Genomic DNA, 18,863 nt, shown 5'->3' on the forward strand with positions numbered 1-18,863 from the left:
CTATGTGGAGTGCGGGTGGAGGTCGGTGCTGGAGGCTCCATTATTCTCTATGTGGAGTGCGGCTCTGCGGGTGGAGGTCGGTGCTGGAGGCTCCATTATTCTCTATGTGGAGTGCGGCTCTGTGGGTGGAGGTCGGTGCTGGAAGCTCCTTTATTCTCTATGTGGAGTGCGGCTCTGCGGGTGGAGGTCGGTGCTGGAGGCTCCATTATTCTCTATGTAGAGTGCGGCTCTGCGGGTGGAGGTCGGTGCTGGAGGCTCCATTATTCTCTATGTGGAGTGTGGCTTTGCGGGTGGAGGTCGGTGCTGGAGGCCCCATTATTCTCGTATGTGGAGTGTGGCTCTGCGGGTGGAGGTCGGTGCTGGAGGCCCCATTATTCTCTATGTGGAGTGTGGCTCTGCGGGTGGAGGACGGTGCTGGAGGCTCCATTATTCTCTCTGTGGAGTGCGGCTCTGCGGGTGGAGGTCGGTGTTGGAGGCTCCATTATTCTCTATGTGGAGTGTGGCTCTGTGGGTGGAGGTCTGTGCTGGAGGCTCCATTATTCTCTATGTGGAGTGCGGCTCTGCGGGTGGAGGTCAGTGCTGGAGGCTCCATTATTCTCTATGTGGAGTGTGGCTCTGCGGGTGGAGGTCTGTGCTGGAGGCCCCATTATTCTCTATGTGGAGTGCGGCTCTGCGGGTGGAGGTCGGTGCTGGAGGCTCCATTATTCTCTATGTGGAGTGCGGCTCTGCGGGTGGAGGTCGGTGCTGGAGGCTCCATTATTCTCTATGTGGAGTGCGGCTCTGCGGGTGGAGGTCGGTGCTGGAGGCCCCATTATTCCCTATGTGGAGTGCGGCTCTGCGGGTGGAGGTCGGTGCTGGAGGCCCCATTATTCTCTATGTGGAGTGCGGCTCTGCGGGTGGAGATCGGTGCTGGAGGCTCCATTATTCTCTATGTGGAGTGCGGCTCTGCGGGTGGAGGTCGGTGCTGGAGGCTCCATTATTCTCTATGTGGAGTGCGGCTCTGCGGGTGGAGGTCGATGCTGGATGCTCGATTATCCTCTATGTGGAGTGAGGTCGGTGTCAGGTGCTGTTATTCTCTGTCAGGATTTGCCGTTGTTCACACTCGTCCGTTTTCCTCTGTGTGATGTTGCTCTTTATATCTGTATCCCGGAAGTTGTCACATGGGATAACCCTTTTCTCCGGGTGATACGGGGTTAATCCTGCCACCCGAGAGCTGCGGCCTCAGTCACACCGGCTGTCTCTGCACAGTGAGCAGCGCCCCAATAGGAAACAATTGGCTCCGCTCTGTACATGAATCTCCCCCAATAGGACACGCGGCTCCGCTCTGTAGATGAATCTTTCCCCAATAGGACACACATGGCTCCACTCTGTACATTAATTGTCCCCAACAGGACACACAGCTCCTCTCTGTACATGGATCGTCCCCAATAGAACACACGTGGCTCCGCTCCGTGCATGAATCGTCCCCCAATAGGACACACGTGGCTCCGTTCTGTACATGAATCTCCCCAGTAGGACACACGCGGCTCCACTCCGTACATGAATCGTCCCCCAATAGGACACACGCGGCTCCGCTCCGAACATGAATCGTCCCCAATAGGACACACGCAGCTCCGCTCCGTACATGAATCTTCCCCAATAGGACAGACGCAGCTCTGCTCCGTACATGAATCGTCCCCAATAGGACACATGCAGCTCCGCTCCGTACATGAATCGTCCCCAATAGGACACACGCAGCTCCGCTCCGTACATGAATCGTCCCCAATAGGACACACGCAGCTCCGCTCCGTACATGAATCGTCCCCAATAGGACACACGTGGCTCCGATCTGTACATGAATCGTCCACAATAGCACACACACCGCTCCGTATATGGATCGTCCCCAATAGGACACACGTGGCTCAGCTCTGTACATGAATCGCCCCCAATAGGACATGCGGCTCCGCTCTGTACATGAATTGTCCCCAATAGTACACACACGGCTCTGCTCCGTACATGAATCGTTCCCCAATAGAATACACGTGGCTCCTCTCTGTACATGAATCGTCCCCAATAGGACACACAGCTCCGTTCTGTACATGAATCGTCCCCAATAGAACACACAGCTCCTCTCCGTACATGAATCTTCCCCCAATAGGACACGCGGCTCCGCTCTGTACATGAATTGCCCCCAATAGGACACACATGGCTTCGCTGTGTACATGAATCGTCCCCAGTAGGACATGCAGCTCCGCTCTGTACATGAATCGCCCCCAATAGGACACATGCGGCACCATTCTGTACATGAATCGTCCCCCAATAGGACACACGTGGCTCCGCTCCGTACATGAATCGCCCCCAATAGGACACACGCGGCTCTGCTCTGTACATGAATGATCCCCAATAGGACATGCAGCTCCGATCTGTACATGAATCGTCCCCCAATAGGACACACGCAGCTCCGTACATGAATCGCCCCCAATAGGACACAAACTGCTCTGCTCCGTACATGGATTGTCCCCAATAGGACACACGCGGCTCCGTTCTGTACATGAATCATCCCCCAATAGTACACACGCGGTTCCGTTCTGTACATGAAATATCCCCCAATAGGACACACGCGGCTCCGCTCCGTACATGAATCGCCCTCAGTAGGACACACCGCTCCGCTCCGTACATGAATCTTCCCCCAATAGGACACGCGGCTCCGCTCTGTACATGAATTGCCCCCAATAGGACACACATGGCTCATCTGTGTACATGAATCATCCCCAATAGGACATGCGGCTCCCCTCTGTACATGAATCGCCCCCAATAGGACACACGTGGCTCCGCTCCATACATGAATCGTCCCCAATAGTACACACACGGCTCCGCTCTGTACATGAATCATCCCCCAATAGGACTCACGCGGCTCTTCTCTGTACATGAATGATCCCCAATAGGACATGCAGCTCCGATCTGTACATCAATCGTCCCCCAATAGGACACGTGGCTCCGCTCCGTACATGAATCATCCCCCAATAGGACACACGCGGCTCCGTTCTGTACATGAATCGCCCCCAATAGCACACACCCGGCTCCTCGCTGTACATGAATCGTCCCCCAACAGGACAGTTCTCGGTTGCTGTGTGAGGACGGGGGGGCAGGGTCACTACATTGCTCCGCGCTCCAGAGGAAAGAGCGGCTCCAGCGCAGAATATAAAGGTTCTGTATCTGGAGATGTATTTGCGATCCGCGGCTGACGAATGATGCGAGCGCCAACACATTTCCAGCCCCACAATGTGCTCTGAGTAGTGATGAGCGATTATACTTGTCGCTCAGGTGGTCTCCGAGTATTTGTGACTGCTCGGAGATTTAGTTTCCATCACCGCAGCTGCATGATTTACAGCTGCTAGATAGGGAATTCCCACATGTACTCAGCCTAACAGGCAGCCCCCACATGTACTCGGCCTAACAGGCAGCCCCCACATGTACTCGGCCTAACAGGCAGCCCCCACTTGTACTCGGCCTAACAGGCAGCCCCCACTTGTACTCAGCCTAACAGGCAGCCCCCACTTGTACTCAGCCTAACAGGCAGCCCCCACTTGTACTCAGCCTAACAGGCAGCCCCCACTTGTACTCAGCCTAACAGGCAGCCCCCACTTGTACTCAGCCTAACAGGCAGCCCCCACTTGTACTCAGCCTAACAGGCAGCCCCCACTTGTACTCAGCCTAACAGGCAGCCCCCACTTGTACTCAGCCTAACAGGCAGCCCCCACTTGTACTCAGCCTAACAGGCAGCCCCCACTTGTACTCAGCCTAACAGGCAGCCCCCACTTGTACTCAGCCTAACAGGCAGCCCCCACTTGTACTCAGCCTAACAGGCAGCCCCCACTTGTAGGCAGCCCCCACTTGTACTCAGGCTGGCTAGCAGGGGGAAATCATGCAGGTGATAAAAACTAAATCTCTGATCAGTCACAAATACTCAGAGACCACCCGAGCAACGAGTATACTCGCTCACCACTAGTCCTGAGTTGTCGCTGTTGGTCGCGCACAGATCTGTTGTCTTCTGAGAGTTCATCACAATAATGAGAGAAGAAACAGATGGAGAGGATCCAGTTCTATCAGCGAGATACAGATGATTCTTACATATATTGTCAGAGACCAGAATCAGAGGCCGAGTCATACAGATACAGTCATGGGTGATAGTGTTGGCAAAATGAAGTATTTCTCCCAGAAAATCATTGCAGTTACACATGTATTGTTATGCATGTTTATTTCCTCACATACCTCTAATTGGCTAAGTTAACACTGTTAACATCCAGCTTGTGGTCTAGGTGATGTACTAGCCCATAAGTTTTGTTCCTCTCACATTCCTATGTTTTTTCTAAATCTCTGTTATGACAAAGACATTCCTGAGACCCCTTATCTAATCATGGACTCCATCTCAGAAAGAAAGAAATACATGTAGAAAGAAACTAAAATGAAGTCAGGATAGATAAATATAAATCCTGCTCTCACAACACCCTCATCCTATTATTTGGTTGCAGCCTTTGGAATAAATAACTGCAATCAATCACTTCCTATAACCATTGAGAAGCTTCTTACATCTCTCAGCTAGAATTTTTGACCACTCATCTTTTATAAACTGCTCCAGGTCTCATATGTGAAGGCTTTTTCTCCCAACTGCAATTCTAAGATCTCTCCACATGTATTCAATGGTATTTAGATCCGGACTCATTGCTGCCACTTCAGAACTCTCCAGGAACTTGTTTCCATCTATTTCTTAGGACTTCTTGAAGTACGTTTGGGGTCATTGTCCTGCTGGAAGACCTATGAGGCAAACCCAGCTTTTCTGAGACTGGGCAATACATTGCAACCTAAAATCCTTTGGTGATCTTCAGATTTCACAATGCCTTGCGCACTGTCAGGACATTCAGTGCCAGAAGCAGCAAAGCAGCCCCAAAACATCTTTGACCCTCCACCATATTTGACTATAGGTACTGAGTTCTTTTCTTTGTAGGCCTCATTCCATTTTTGGTAATCAGTGGAATTATGTGCTTTACTAAAAGCTCTATCATGGTCTCAGCTGTCCAAAAGATGCTTTTTCAGTAGGATTTTATCTTACTCGCGTACATTTTGGCAAACTGCTGTCAATGGATAGTTTGCATTGACACTGATTCAATAAAGCGCTCATGGGCTGTCACATATATGTTCACCAGGTATCTTGTGTTACGGTTGAGAAAGGATTCAAATCAGAGGCTGAAACGTATGTATTTGCATGAATGAAGTTCATTTTCCAGTATTTCCTTTGGAGTTCTGCTCCCATTCTAATTTTTTTTTCTATATTTTGGAGTTTTTTTGGCTGGATGCTTGTGAAAGTATTTCACTCACAGTATTAGGACTCTGCTGCTCTAGTGCTGAGGTGACCTTGCTGTGCAGTGAGATGGCAGTGACCTAGGAAAAAGTTCAAAATAAAGTCTTGTTTATTGTTCAGTGTACTCACAAACAGAAAGTGAACAAGTCCTACGCTACGCAGCTGGGAAAAATGAACAAAGTCCGCGACCAGTTGCCGTGAATGAACTACTCCACTGTGTATGCTGGGGTGTCAGGCTTTAGACTCTGCCTGGCCCTGTGTTTGCTCCACACAGAAAGAGCTCTGCACAAGTCTCATGCTTGGTCTGCTTCCAAGACTAAGGCTGGAGTCACACTTGGCGTAAGACAATACGCCACGTATTATACGCCCGTACTACGGCCGTAATACGGAGAAATGTTCCCAAAATATTGATCCGTAGTCGGGGTGTGTCAGCGTATTTTGCGCATGGCATCCTCCGTATGTAATCCGTATGGCATCCGTACTGCGAGATTTTCGCGCAGGCTTGCAAAACCGACATCTAATGGATTTATGTGCTCAAATGTTAGGGAAAACATATATACAGTATATATATATATATATATATATATATATATATATATATATATATATATATATATGTCATTGAGACACATATATATATATTCTGTATTTAGATTTCATTCAGCGCGATATCTGTGAAAAGTCGGTAATTCAATTGCCGGCTTTTCATTTCTCCTGCACAAACCCGACAGGATATGAGACATGGTTTACATACAGTAAACCATCTCATATCCCCTTTTTTTTTGCATATTCCACACTACTAATGTTAGTAGTGTGTATGTGCAAAATTTCAGCGCTGTAGCTGCTGAAATAAAGGGTTACATGGCGGAAAAAATTGGCGTGGGCTCCCGCGCAATTTTCTTCGCCAGAGCGGTAAAGCCAGTGACTGAGGGCAGATATTAATAGCCAGGAGAGGGTCCATGGTTATTGGCCCCCCCGTGGCTACAAACATCTGCCCCCAGCCACCCCAGAAAAGGCACATCTGGAAGATGCGCCTATTCTGGCACTTGGCCACTCTCTTCCCACTCCCTGTAGCGGTGGGATATGGGGTAATGAAGGGTTAATGCCACCTTGCTATTGTAAGGTGACATTAAGCCAGATTAATAATGGAGAGGCGTCAATTATGACACCTATCCATTATTAATCCAATTGTTTGAAAGGGTTAAAAACACACACACATGATTTAAAAGTATTTTAATGAAAGAAACACAGCGGTTGTTTTAATAATTTATTGCTCTCTCAATCCATTTCCAGGCCCTCGCTTGGCAAAATAATAAACGCACAAGATACATACCTTCTGATGTCAGATCACGTCCAACGAGGTAATCCATCTGAAGGGGTTAACTAATATTACAGGCACGAGCTGCGATAAACCACTAGCTCGTGCCTGTAATCCCCGGGTGCTGAAAGGAAAGCTGGATCTGTACTTACATTGAGTCGCGGTGATGCGCCCCTGCTGGATGTTCTCATGAACTGCAGCCTGGGAACTTTTTCCCACGCTCCAGGTCATATGAGGACATCCACCAGGGGGCGCATCACCGCGACTGAAGGAAATGTAGGTCAATGACCTACATTTCCTTCATTCGCCGGGGATTACAGGCACGGAGCACAGCTGCATTAGCAGGGCTCGTGTTGTGATTTTGCTTTTTGCTCCATCTAGTGGTCATTAGTGATTTGACTCTGGAGCGTCTGTCTTTTCCTATTTCCTCACCTGGGCCGTTAGTTCAGGGGCGTTGCTATTTAAGCTCCGTGGACCTTCAGTTCTATGCCTGGCATCGTTGAAATCAGAGCTAATCTGTTGTGCTCTTGTCCTTTGATCCTGGTTCCTGTATTTCAAGCTAAGTCTGCTTCCTTGCTTTTTGCTTTGGTTTTGTTTTGTATTTTTGTCCAGCTTGTTCCAATCTGTATCCTGACCTTTGCTGGAAGCTCTAGGGGGCTGGTGTTCTCCCCCCGGACCGTTAGACGGTTCGGGGGTTCTTGAATCTCCAGCGTGGATTTTTATAGGGTTTTTGTTGACCAGATAAGTTATCTTGCTTTATTCTGCTATTAGTAAGCTGGCCTCTCTTTGCTGTACCTGGTTCATTTCTGTGTTTGTCATTTCCTCTTACCTCACCGTTATTATTTGTGGGGGGCTTGTATCTTGCTTTGGGGTCCCATTCTCTGGAGGCTTTCCAGGAGTTTAAACGTCGATTTACTTCGGCGCCTGTTTTGTGCCAGCCTGATGTCTCGCTTCCCTTTCAAGTTGAGGTGGATGCTTCAGAGATTGGAGCAGGGGCCGTTTTGTCGCAGAGAGGCCCTGGTTGCTCTGTTATGAGACCTTGCGCCTTTTTCTCTAGGAAGTTTTCGCCTGCGGAGCGAAATTATGATGTGGGCAATCGGGAGTTGTTGGCCATGAAATGGGCATTTGAGGAGTGGCGTCATTGGCTCGAGGGTGCTAAGCATCGTGTGGTGGTCTTAACTGATCACAAAAATCTGATGTATCTCGAGTCTGCTAAACGCCTGAATCCTAGACAGGCCCGCTGGTCATTGTTTTTCTCCCGTTTTGACTTTGTTGTCTCGTATTTACCAGGTTCAAAGAATGTGAAGGCCGATGCTCTTTCCAGGAGCTTTGTGCCTGATGCTCCTGGAGTCGCTGAACCTGTTGGTATTCTTAAGGATGGTATTATCTTGTCAGCTATTTCTCCAGATCTGCGACGTGTGTTGCAGAGATTTCAGACTGATAGGCCTGATTCTTGTCCTCCTGACAGACTGTTTGTGCCTGATAAGTGGACCAGCAGAGTCATTTCCGAGGTTCATTCCTCGGTGTTGGCAGGTCACCCAGGAATTTTTGGCACCAGAGATCTGGTGGCCAGATCCTTTTGGTGGCCTTCCTTGTCTAGGGATGTGCGGTCATTTGTACAGTCCTGTGGGACTTGTGCTCGAGCTAAGCCTTGCTGTTCTCGTGCCAGCGGGTTGCTCTTGCCCTTGCCTGTCCCTAAGAGACCTTGGACACATATCTCCATGGATTTCATTTCTGATCTTCCGGTGTCTCAAGGCATGTCTGTTATCTGGGTTATATGTGATCGCTTCTCCAAGATGGTCCATTTGGTTCCTTTGCCTAAGCTGCCTTCCTCTTCCGATCTGGTTCCTGTGTTTTTCCAGAACGTGGTTCGTTTGCACGGCATACCTGAGAATATTGTGTCAGACAGAGGTTCCCAGTTCGTTTCCAGATTCTGGCGATCCTTTTGTGGTAGGATGGGCATTGACTTGTCGTTTTCGTCTGCTTTCCATCCTCAGACTAATGGACAGACGGAGCGAACTAATCAGACTTTGGAGGCTTATTTGAGGTGTTTTGTCTCTGCTGATCAGGACGATTGGGTGACCTTCTTGCCGTTAGCTGAGTTTGCCCTTAATAATCGGGCTAGTTCTGCCACCTTGGTTTCGCCGTTTTTCTGCAACTCTGGTTTCCACCCTCGTTTTTCTTCGGGTCATGTGGAACCTTCTGACTGCCCTGGGGTGGATTCTGTGGTGGATAGGTTGCAGCGGATCTGGAATCTTGTGGTGGACAACTTGAAGTTGTCACAGGAAAGGGCTCAGCGCTTTGCCAACCGCCGCCGCGGTGTGGGTCCCCGACTACGTGTTGGGGATTTGGTGTGGCTTTCTTCCCGCTTTGTTCCTATGAAGGTTTCCTCTCCCAAATTTAAACCTCGTTTTATTGGTCCTTACAGGATATTGGAAATTCTTAATCCTGTATCCTTTCGCCTGGATCTTCCTGTGTCGTTTGCTATCCACAACGTGTTTCATAGGTCCTTGTTGCGGCGGTACGTTGTGCCTGTGGTTCCTTCTGCTGAGCCTCCTGCTCCGGTGTTGGTTGAGGGCGAGTTGGAGTACGTGGTGGAGAAGATCTTGGATTCTCGTCTCTCCAGGCGGAGGCTTCAGTACCTGGTCAAGTGGAAGGGCTATGGTCAGGAAGATAATTCCTGGGTGGTCGCCTCTGATGTTCATGCGGCCGATTTAGTTCGTGCCTTTCACGCCGCTCATCCTGATCGCCCTGGTGGTCGTGGTGAGGGTTCGGTGACCCCTCACTAAGGGGGGGGTACTGTTGTGATTTTGCTTTTTGCTCCCTCTAGTGGTCATTAGTATCGGGTATCGGCCGATATTTGCTGTATCGGAATTCCGATACCGAGATCCGATACTTTTGTGGTATCGGGTATCGGTATCGAAACAACATTAATGTGTAAAATAAAGAATTAAAATAAAAAATATTGCTATACTCACCTCTCCGACGCAGCCTGGACCTTACCGAGGGAACCGGCAGCGTTGTTTGCTTAAAATTCGCGCTTTAACTTCCTTACGCGAAGTCCCGGCTTGTGATTGGTCGCGCGCCGCCCATGTGGCCGGGACGCAACCAATCACAGCAAGCCGTGACGTAATTTCAGGTCCTTCAGGATTTTAAAATTACGTTCCGGCGTTGTGATTGGTTGCGTCGCGGTCACATGGGCGACGCAACCAATCACAAGCCGTGACGTCACGGGAGGCTGGACACGCGCGCATTTTAAAATGCGTCGGAGAGGTGAGTATAGCAATATTTTTTATTTTAATTCTTTATTTTACACATTAATATGGTTCCCAGGGCCTGAAGGAGAGTTTCCTCTCCTTCAGACCCTGGGAACCATCAGGGATACCGTCCGATACATGAGTCCCATTGACTTGTATTGGTATCGGGTATCGGTATCGGATTAGATCCGATACTTTGCCGGTATCGGCCGATACTTTCCGATACCGATACTTTCAATGATCGGACGGTATCGCTCAACACTAGTCGTGACATATTGTACTTCGTGATCATGGTAACTTTTGTTCGATATTTTTTGCATTTGTGAAAAAAATGAAATTTGGCAAAAATTTTGAAAATTTCTAAATTTTCAAGATTTTAAACGTAATCTGTCACCCCCGGGATGCTTTTAAGCTGTTACAATGGGCATAGAGGTGATAGAGCAATGTTGACAATGCTATCTGTATGCCTCATAGCTTCTGTCTTGTTGAGAAATAGACTTCAAATCGTTCAATTTAATCCAGGCTCCTGGGCATGTGTTACCTTGAAGAAAACTGTGCCTCCTGTGTTAATTTGCATACAACCGTGCATCAGTGGTTAGCATTGCAGCGCTGGAGTCCTGGGTTCAAATCCCACCAAGAACATCTGCAAGAGGTTTGTATGGTCTCCCCATGTTTGCATGGGTTTCTTTCAGGTACTCTGGTTTCCTCCCACATTCCAAAGACATACTGATGGGGGATTTTAGATTGTGAGCCCCATCGGGGACAGCGATGTGTGCAAACTGTAAAGCGCTGCGGAATATGTTAGCATTATATTAAAAATTTATAAAGATAACCCCTCTCCCCTGCATGTCATGGTGCCAGGTGACTTGCAGTTGTTGTGCCGGAAACCCACACCTGTGCCCTGCACTCATGCGATTATGCATACCTTTTCTGCTCTGCTATGGGCAGTGTCTTTACCTTACTTCTGTGCAGATGCCGTCGACTCACTGCTACTTCAGTGACTTGCCTGTGCAGATGAATGGTAAAGATACTGCCCAAAGCAGCGAGGAAAAAGTATGCATAATCGCGTGAATGCAGAGAGCAGGAACGGGATTCTGGCGCCACATCTGCACATCACTGTGACATGCCGGGGAGGAGGGTGGTATGCAAATTAATACAGGAGGCAGAGTTTTCTTCCAGGCACAGCACACCCCAGAGCCTGGAAGAACTAATTAACATAAAGAATTAAAAGTCTATTTCTCAACAACAATAAAGAAGCTATGAGGCATGCAGTTAGGATGTGCCTAAACAGTGGAAACCCCTCACAAGTGACCCAATTTTGGAAAATAGACCACACCCAAGGAATTTATCTAAATGTGTGGTGAGCACCTTGAACGTTGAGCAGTGGAAATAAAAAATTATCTATTTTTTTACATTAAAAAATGTTAATTTATCCACAATTTTTTTCCACAAGGGTAACAGGAGAAAATGGACCTCAAAAATTGTTAAGTACGCTGATACCCCATATGTGGGGGAAAACTACTTTTTCGCTGCACAGAAGGGCTCAAAAGTCAGTAGTGTAGAGTGTATCAGGTTGGCTTATGTGAATAGTGGAGAGTGCATCAGGTTGGCTTACGTCAGTAGTATAGAGTGCATCAAGTTGGCATTGGCATATGCAAGTTGTGTAAGTCTGATAAATAAATGTAGTAGTCCATGGATGTGTGCCGCAGTGCAGCTTGAAGCATTCTTTTATACACAGGCCAGGTTTGTCGGGGCAGGCGTTGCATTGCCGAATGGTGTCCTTTCTTATCCCCTTTTTGTAACTTATCCCCTTTTTTTGTGTGACGACTCACAGTGCCCTGCTGTGAAAATCAGCAGGCACCTTAATGCAATCACCTTGACTGTCACGGTGCCGCATTAAAGAGATGACGTATCCATATGTCCAGGGTTGGTAAATACTTACCAACCTAGACATATGGATATGTCCAAGGTCGTGAAGGGGTTAAACTTTTCTTATACACCTCTGATTAGTGCGATCATACAATATACAAGCCTCTGATGGCTCCGGTGATGCCCTGTACTACTGTTGTGCCATGTATCATGGGCAGCACGGTGGCGCAGTGGTTAGCACAGCAGCCTTGCAGCGCTGGAGTCCTGGGTTGTAGTAACCTGATGTTTACCCTGGTTACCCGGGGACCGGCATCGTTGATCGCTGGAGAGCTGTCTGTGTGACAGCTCTCCAGCGACCACACAACGACGAAACAGCGATGCTGCAGCGATCGGCATCGTTGTCTAGATCGCTGCAGCGTCGTTAAATGTGACGGTACCTTTAGATGCCATGTTTGCTTTTCACAGCAGCAAGTGGTTAAACTGCCAGGGTATTTGTTACAGCAGCGGTGTTTGTGGGAACATAAAAGCTTTTATAAAAGCCTCAAACTTCTGTGTGGAATCAGACATGATAGATAACGTGATAGAAGATTACAGTGCCGGGAAGACGGGAAACCTTCATATAGGCGGCCGGTGGTGATGGAGTCAGTGACGGATTCTGGCCAAATAAGTTTCTAGAGCCGTAGTAGAAGATGAAGATGTCGTCCTCATCATGAAGTAGTTATTTCTCATGTCGCTTGTAATGAATATCTCCTGCAGTATTGCTAATGCCAATTCCAGGGTCGGTAAATGAGACGAGAATTAGCGTTATGGAAGATGAGTCTATGAGGAACGTATTCAGCTGCCGACTCCGAGGAAGAGACTGCTTGTTGTCTGTGGCCTAAATATATAGGTTTTATTAATAGATGTAAAACTAAATACTGTAAAATAATAAATCTCATGTTTCCCTTATTATCTCCAGTAATTGTATTATTACACAGGATTTTTATGATGTTACATCGGCTCATCTTCTTCTCATTCAGGTCTCTACAATATCGGATTCTCTCAGTGAAGATCATTTCGATAAGAGAATTTTCCTGATTTACCCATCAAGGAAGGATATGGACAGAGACAAGATGGCGGAGAGGATATTACACCTCACCCTAGAGATCCTCTTCCAGCTTACTGGAGAGGTGAGAGATTCAGATGGCGTCTAGTGATGAGCGAGTATACTGGTTGCTCGGGATTTAGATTTAGTTTTCATCGCCGCAGCTGAATGATTTACATCTGTTAGCTAGCTTGAATACATGTGGGGATTCCCTAGCAACCAGGCAACCCCCACATGTACTCAGGCTGGCTACCAGATGTAAATCATTCAGCTGCAATCATGAAAACTAAATCTCCGAGCACTTACAAATACTCGGAGACCACCCGAGCGTGCTCGGGAAAACTCGAGCAACGATTATTACTCGCTCATCACTAATGACGTCACATTACATCATTCTTATCTGTGGGGAAAAAAAGATTGACCAAACTGGAGAGGTGAGGACTCTGGAAATTTCTGTAGTGAGATTTATTAATGTGTCTCTCCATAACCAGGATTACACAGTAGTGAAGAAGACCTCTAGTGAGTGCTGTCAGGACACTGTGTCTGAGGGATGGGGAAGACCCCTGAGCCCAATCACGGATGCCCCACCTCACCCCCTGATACATGAGGACATCAATGACAAGAAGATCCTAGAATTCCTCTACAAGATGATTGAGCTGCTGACTGGAGAGGTGACACTGGGAATGTTGGGACGATTGTGACTTGTAGGATCGCTACTTCCAACAGATGGCGCTATAGAGTTTAAGTCCTCTTTTTCTCTGAAGAGGCAATTTGCATGTTAAATTTCTCAGAGGAGCATTGCACGGCGAATAAGCCTCCTTACCTTGACAAGCCAGAGCTGGTATGTCACTCTCCACGAGGAGAAACCTTACCCCTTAGATCCTAGTCCAGAACCTCTCACCTAGCTAAATTAGTTCTCATGCTTCGCACTGACGAGGGCCAACAGCCCGAAACACTGTGTCTGCGAATTGAGATACTGATTTGGCTTTTATCCTAAGTCATATTGCATGACTCGTTAAAGGGTTGATTGTGACTTGTAGGATCGCTGCTTCCATTAGGTGGTGCTATAGAGTTTAAAGGAAACCTGTCACCCCCAAAATGGAAGATGAGCTAAGCCCACCAGCATCAGGGGCTTATATACAACATTCTGTAATGCTGTAGATAAGCCCCTGATGTATCCTGAAAGATGAGAAAAAGAGGTTAGATTATACTCACCCAGGGGCGTTCCCGCTGCGGTCCGGTCCGATGGGTGTCGCGGTCCGGTCCAGGGCCTCCTATCTTCTTACTTTGACGTCTTCTTCCTGTCTTCACGCTGCGGCTCCGGCGCAGGCGTACTTTGTCTGCCCTGTTGAGGGCAGAGCAAAGCAGTGCGCAGGCGCCAAGAAAGGTCAGAGAGGCCTGGCGCCTGCGCGCTGCAATACTTTGAGGCAGTCAAAGTATGCCTGCGCCGGAGCCGCAGCCTGAAGACAAGAAGACATCATCCTATGAAGATGGTAGGCCCTGGACCGGACCGCGACGCCCATCAGATCGGACCACCCGCCCAGGTGAGTATAATCTATCCTCTTTTTCTTATCTTTCAGGATACATTACAGAGTGCTGTAGATAAGCCCCTGATGTCGGTGGGCTTAGCTCATCTTCCATTTTGGGGGTGACCGGTTCCCTTTAAGTCCTCTTTTTCTCTGAAGGGCAATTTGCATAGGGACATTATACAGGAACTCTATGAAGAGATCGGGGGGATGACAGTATCATTGTATATGTCAGGTTCCTGTAAGGTGTCAGGATGTCGCGGTCTATTTCTCCATGGAGGAGTGGGAGTATTTAGAAGGACAAAAAGATCTTTACAAGGACGTCATAATGGAGGTTCCCCAGCCCCTCACATCACCAGGTAATAGACAGGACTATATACACACGGCCTATAATTATCTGTATGTACATAATGAATTCAGTCCCTATATGTGCTTCCTCCAGATCTATCCGGTAAGATGACAACACCAAAGAGATGTCCCTGTCCTCTTCTTCCACAGGACTGTAAACAAGAAGATCCCAATGTTCCTCAGGATCATCAGGTAGATGGACAGGAGTAATGAGATCTCCCCTACGATGTGTAGACAGCTGTGAAGGTCTTGTGCTCAGTCTTGTTTTATCCCCCAGTATTATGTTTTATACTTGTGTAATGAGAACGGTGGAGATGGCAGGATTAGAGCTGATCATAGATGTAACTGTTCCATCTGTCTGTGATTTCTACAATATTTTTTTCAGGGTGAAGATCTGACCCATATTAATACTACAGAGACATATGTGAGGGATGATGAGTGCTGTAAAGAGGAGATTCCTACATATGACTACCCAGGTGAGTAGTAACCACTAAATGCAGAGAAGTCACAGATTCTTCTCAGTCACCGGCTGTGGCTACTTTATCGTTGGTGGTGTAGTCCGGCCGTATCACAATCGTGCGGTCACCATTTTGCCTCCCGACCACAACATTCTCCTCCACCCAAAACTGTTGAAATGACTTTGGGCATTGAAAACCCTTTTATATAGAACTTACAACCTGGAGGATCCACCTACCCCCTGGGATTAGAAGACGCTGACAGTTACCTGCAGAGATCTGTAAACTACAAAGCCGAATGACAGTGTACGTAGAATGTGCTGATAAGTTAGAGAATCACTTGAAGAAAATTATTATGATGGGTCTGTAAGAGAAAGCAGAGGGTAATGATGCTGCTGGCTTTTTAGAACCCTGATATCTTATCGGATTAATCTACATTCTCTCACTTCTGTGCTGCTTAATGTGCTCATATGGTCCCTACAAGACCAGGTCCAGTCTTTCTGGCCAAACTTTGCTTTTATGTTCGACAACATTAAATGTACAGTGAGGCCAAGTGTGAATTTCTGTACGATAGCAACAGAGTTTCCCTTTATCCTGACTTTTCAGTTTGTATTAAAACTAATTTCAAGATGGATTGTATTAAACTACAGGAAAACCATCACCCCTGTGCCATGATATATCTCTAAGCTGTGCATGGCTGATGGCTGTAATATACATTTATTCACGCCGGCAGGAGATGTGTTGGCATGGCTCGAGCCCTGGTTTCAAGGATTCACTCAATGTCATAAATTACATTGTTTTCTCTGTCCCCCATGATGGCACCATGGAGAGAGGGGATCCGCCCATCAAGGACAGGAAACCTACAGATAAAAAGGCTGTACCTCTCTCCCGAATCAGTTGGTTTCCTGTCCTTGATAGGGAACCTACAGTTGACGCAAGGATCATACCTGAGGATCGTCGTGTCGTGGGATGCCAGGCCCGGCCAGACCGATCCAGGCAGCGGGGGCTCCCTGCCTCAGCTGGCGCGGTATCCTGAGATGCCACCGCTGGGGTCAGAGGGGCCTTTAGGGAGTGCGGGGAGAGGCGGCAGAGAAGAGGATCGCCGCATGCTGCCTCTCCCAGAATCTTCTTCAGAGAACTCCGACGCTGAGCCCGGGGCTGAAACTCTCCTGGGGGGGGTCCCTCAGCCACCGAGACCGGTGAGCGGACAAGGCTCCTGAGTAGAGCCGCTTCCTCCTGCAGTGGAGGCCCTCTGCTCCGACGCCGGCTGGCAAGCCACCACTACTTCCGTTTCCAGGCCAGACTCACCTAGGCAGCAGGGGTTCCCTGCCATGGCTGGCGCGGTATCCTGAGGTGCCACCGCTGGGGTCAGCGGGCCTTAAGGGTGTGTAGGGAGAGATGGCAGAGAAGAGGACGCCCGGTGGAGAAGGCTGTCGCACTTCAGCTGATGTCAAAGCAGGGCGCTGGGGCATAAGGTCGCCTTGCGTACCATGGTAGAAAGTGCGGAACGAGACAAGCAACAGGCTGGTTTAGTGGGTCTCATGGGGCAGGAGAGAAAATCATTGACAGCAATGCAGCATTCCTGATGGGACACCGCTTCCCTTCATGATGGGCTCCCGGCGTTACCAGCTTCCCCTGTTTTTTTAGCAGGTATGGAGCCAGCACAGGTAAGTGCATGGTGGAATGTCTGTTGGTGGTCTCATGCCTTTGTGCCAAAGCTGTGCCTAGAGCCTCATGTGCCAGGTATGTTTTCACATATAGACAGCTAGTCCTTGGACTTCTAGGCTATAAGGCCATATGTCCAGGCTACATTTCATGATTTGACTTCAGTTAGTTGCATGTGTTGTCTGCAAAGAGCCTTATGATTGGACTTCAGAGTGACTTTTTGGAAGCATGTTTTTCATTTTTTTTTTTTTTTGGTTTGATATACAGGTGTTTCACTTTTCTTTGCAACTTAACTACTCTATGCCTTGGGAGGACACATGGTGTTAATGGAGCACTTTGTCTCCATGAAGACTGCCCTTCAGCTGTGGCTCATTAATTAGCTCCTTCGGGTGGGGTCAGTCTGACAAATGAGATGTACTATTCAGAGTGGAGGCTTATCCGGATCTCTGAGAAATTGCTCTTTTGCTTGTAACTGTGGGTCTGTTTGGCATCGTCAAGCATGGCTGTAGCTCTATGCATTATATTGAGTGCCTTTGTGCGTTGTATTGCATCATAGTGCCTCTATGCATCATACTGAGTGCCTCTGTGCGTCATATTGCATCATAGTACCTCTATGCAATCACACTGAGTGCCTCTGTGCGTCATATATTGCAGCATAGGGCATCTATGCATCATGCTGAGTGCCTCTATGCATCATATTGAGTGCCTCTGTGCTTCATATTGCATGATTGTGCCTCTATGCATCATATTGAGTGTCTCTGTGCATCATGTTGCATCATAGTGCATCTATGTATCATATTGAGTGCCTCTGTGTATCATATTGCATCATAGTGCTTCTGTGCATCGTTGTATTATAGTGCTTCATATTGCATCATGGTGCCTCTGTGCTTCATTGTGCTTTTTTGCTTCATATTGCATCAGGGCTTCATAGCGCCTCTATGCATCAAAATGTGTGCTTACATACATCTTATTGCGTCATATTGCTTCAGTGCCCCTGTGCCTCAGGGAGTATCATTAGTGTGTCATAATGCCTCTGTGCTTCATAGTACTTCGGGCTTGGTGCCTTTTTCACCTCTGGCTGTGGGCCTCTGGGTTAGACCTTCTGACTTGTGCCTTGTTGCGTAGCTGTACATCGTATAGTCGGCCTACCACTTCACATTTTTGTCTTGGGCCCCAACTCTGGCTTATAGAGTCCTAGTGGTTTTGTACCCAGATCCAACTTCTTTTGCTTCATTCTTTACAACAGCGCTTAGCCAAACAAACAGCTATGCTTGAATTGGCTTAGTAAATTAGCAGTTCTTCCGTTTCTCAAGTGAGCTGCTACCTTGAGTGCTAAAGGCATGTCTCCTTCATAATTAGTTTTAAAAGGTGACATTTTTTTGGGCTCAGCCTATTAAAGGACATACTACTGTCCTGGGAGCAGAAAATCCCACGAGGTGGAGGGAAAAAATCCTTCCTGACTCCACATACGGCAATCAGGCTAGTTTCCTTGATCAACATCCGGTAGACAGATTCTTGTCCTATAAGTTTGTTGTGTTATGGTTACCAGGTACGGCATCTCAGCAGCACTGTCAGGTGGCAGAGGATCCCATACTCTCTGCTCTTAGGGCTCCTAAGATAAAGGAAACTGTATCCAGGGCTTTTATAGTTGAAAACCCATATTCCCACTGCCTCACAGTAGATAATCTACCTCTGTGGTGGGAAGAAACCTGCTTTTCTCTAGCCATAGAGTATGGTTACTCCCTCCATGGCTGTCTGGGTGTATAAATTTAAAAAAACTGACTGTCACATGCAAACATAGACTAAGTGTGAACAGGTGCTGAACCTAGAGTCACCAACTCGTATACAGTCAAATAAATAAGGCAGCACACTGCAGCGCCAAAACCTGCAAACATGAAACATGAAAATTGAACTGCATTACTGCACTAGAAATATGAAAAAATGAGAGCGTTTAGCACATAAATTGGCCATTTCATGTGTGCCTGGTAGCCACATTAAGGCAT

At 47.8% G+C, this 18,863-nt stretch overlaps 1 protein-coding gene across 3 annotated transcripts in view; it reads left to right on the plus strand.

Annotated features, from left to right (window-relative positions):
- The window catches only part of LOC143767740 (uncharacterized), a 90,587-nt gene that overhangs the window by 43,447 nt on the left and 28,277 nt on the right, over positions 1–18,863 (plus strand). For all 3 annotated transcript variants that reach the window (XM_077256252.1, XM_077256250.1, XM_077256251.1), the window contains exons 3-7: positions 12,802–12,951; positions 13,358–13,537; positions 14,628–14,751; positions 14,835–14,932; positions 15,126–15,216. In XM_077256252.1, coding sequence (XP_077112367.1) covers positions 12,880–12,951; positions 13,358–13,537; positions 14,628–14,751; positions 14,835–14,932; positions 15,126–15,216 — 565 coding nt within the window. In that variant the 5' untranslated portion in view covers positions 12,802–12,879. The remainder of the gene's footprint in view (positions 1–12,801; positions 12,952–13,357; positions 13,538–14,627; positions 14,752–14,834; positions 14,933–15,125; positions 15,217–18,863) is intronic.

The sequence above is a fragment of the Ranitomeya variabilis genome, chromosome 4, assembly GCF_051348905.1.
Source record: "Ranitomeya variabilis isolate aRanVar5 chromosome 4, aRanVar5.hap1, whole genome shotgun sequence".
In the NCBI taxonomy this organism is placed as follows: Eukaryota; Metazoa; Chordata; class Amphibia; order Anura; family Dendrobatidae; genus Ranitomeya; species Ranitomeya variabilis.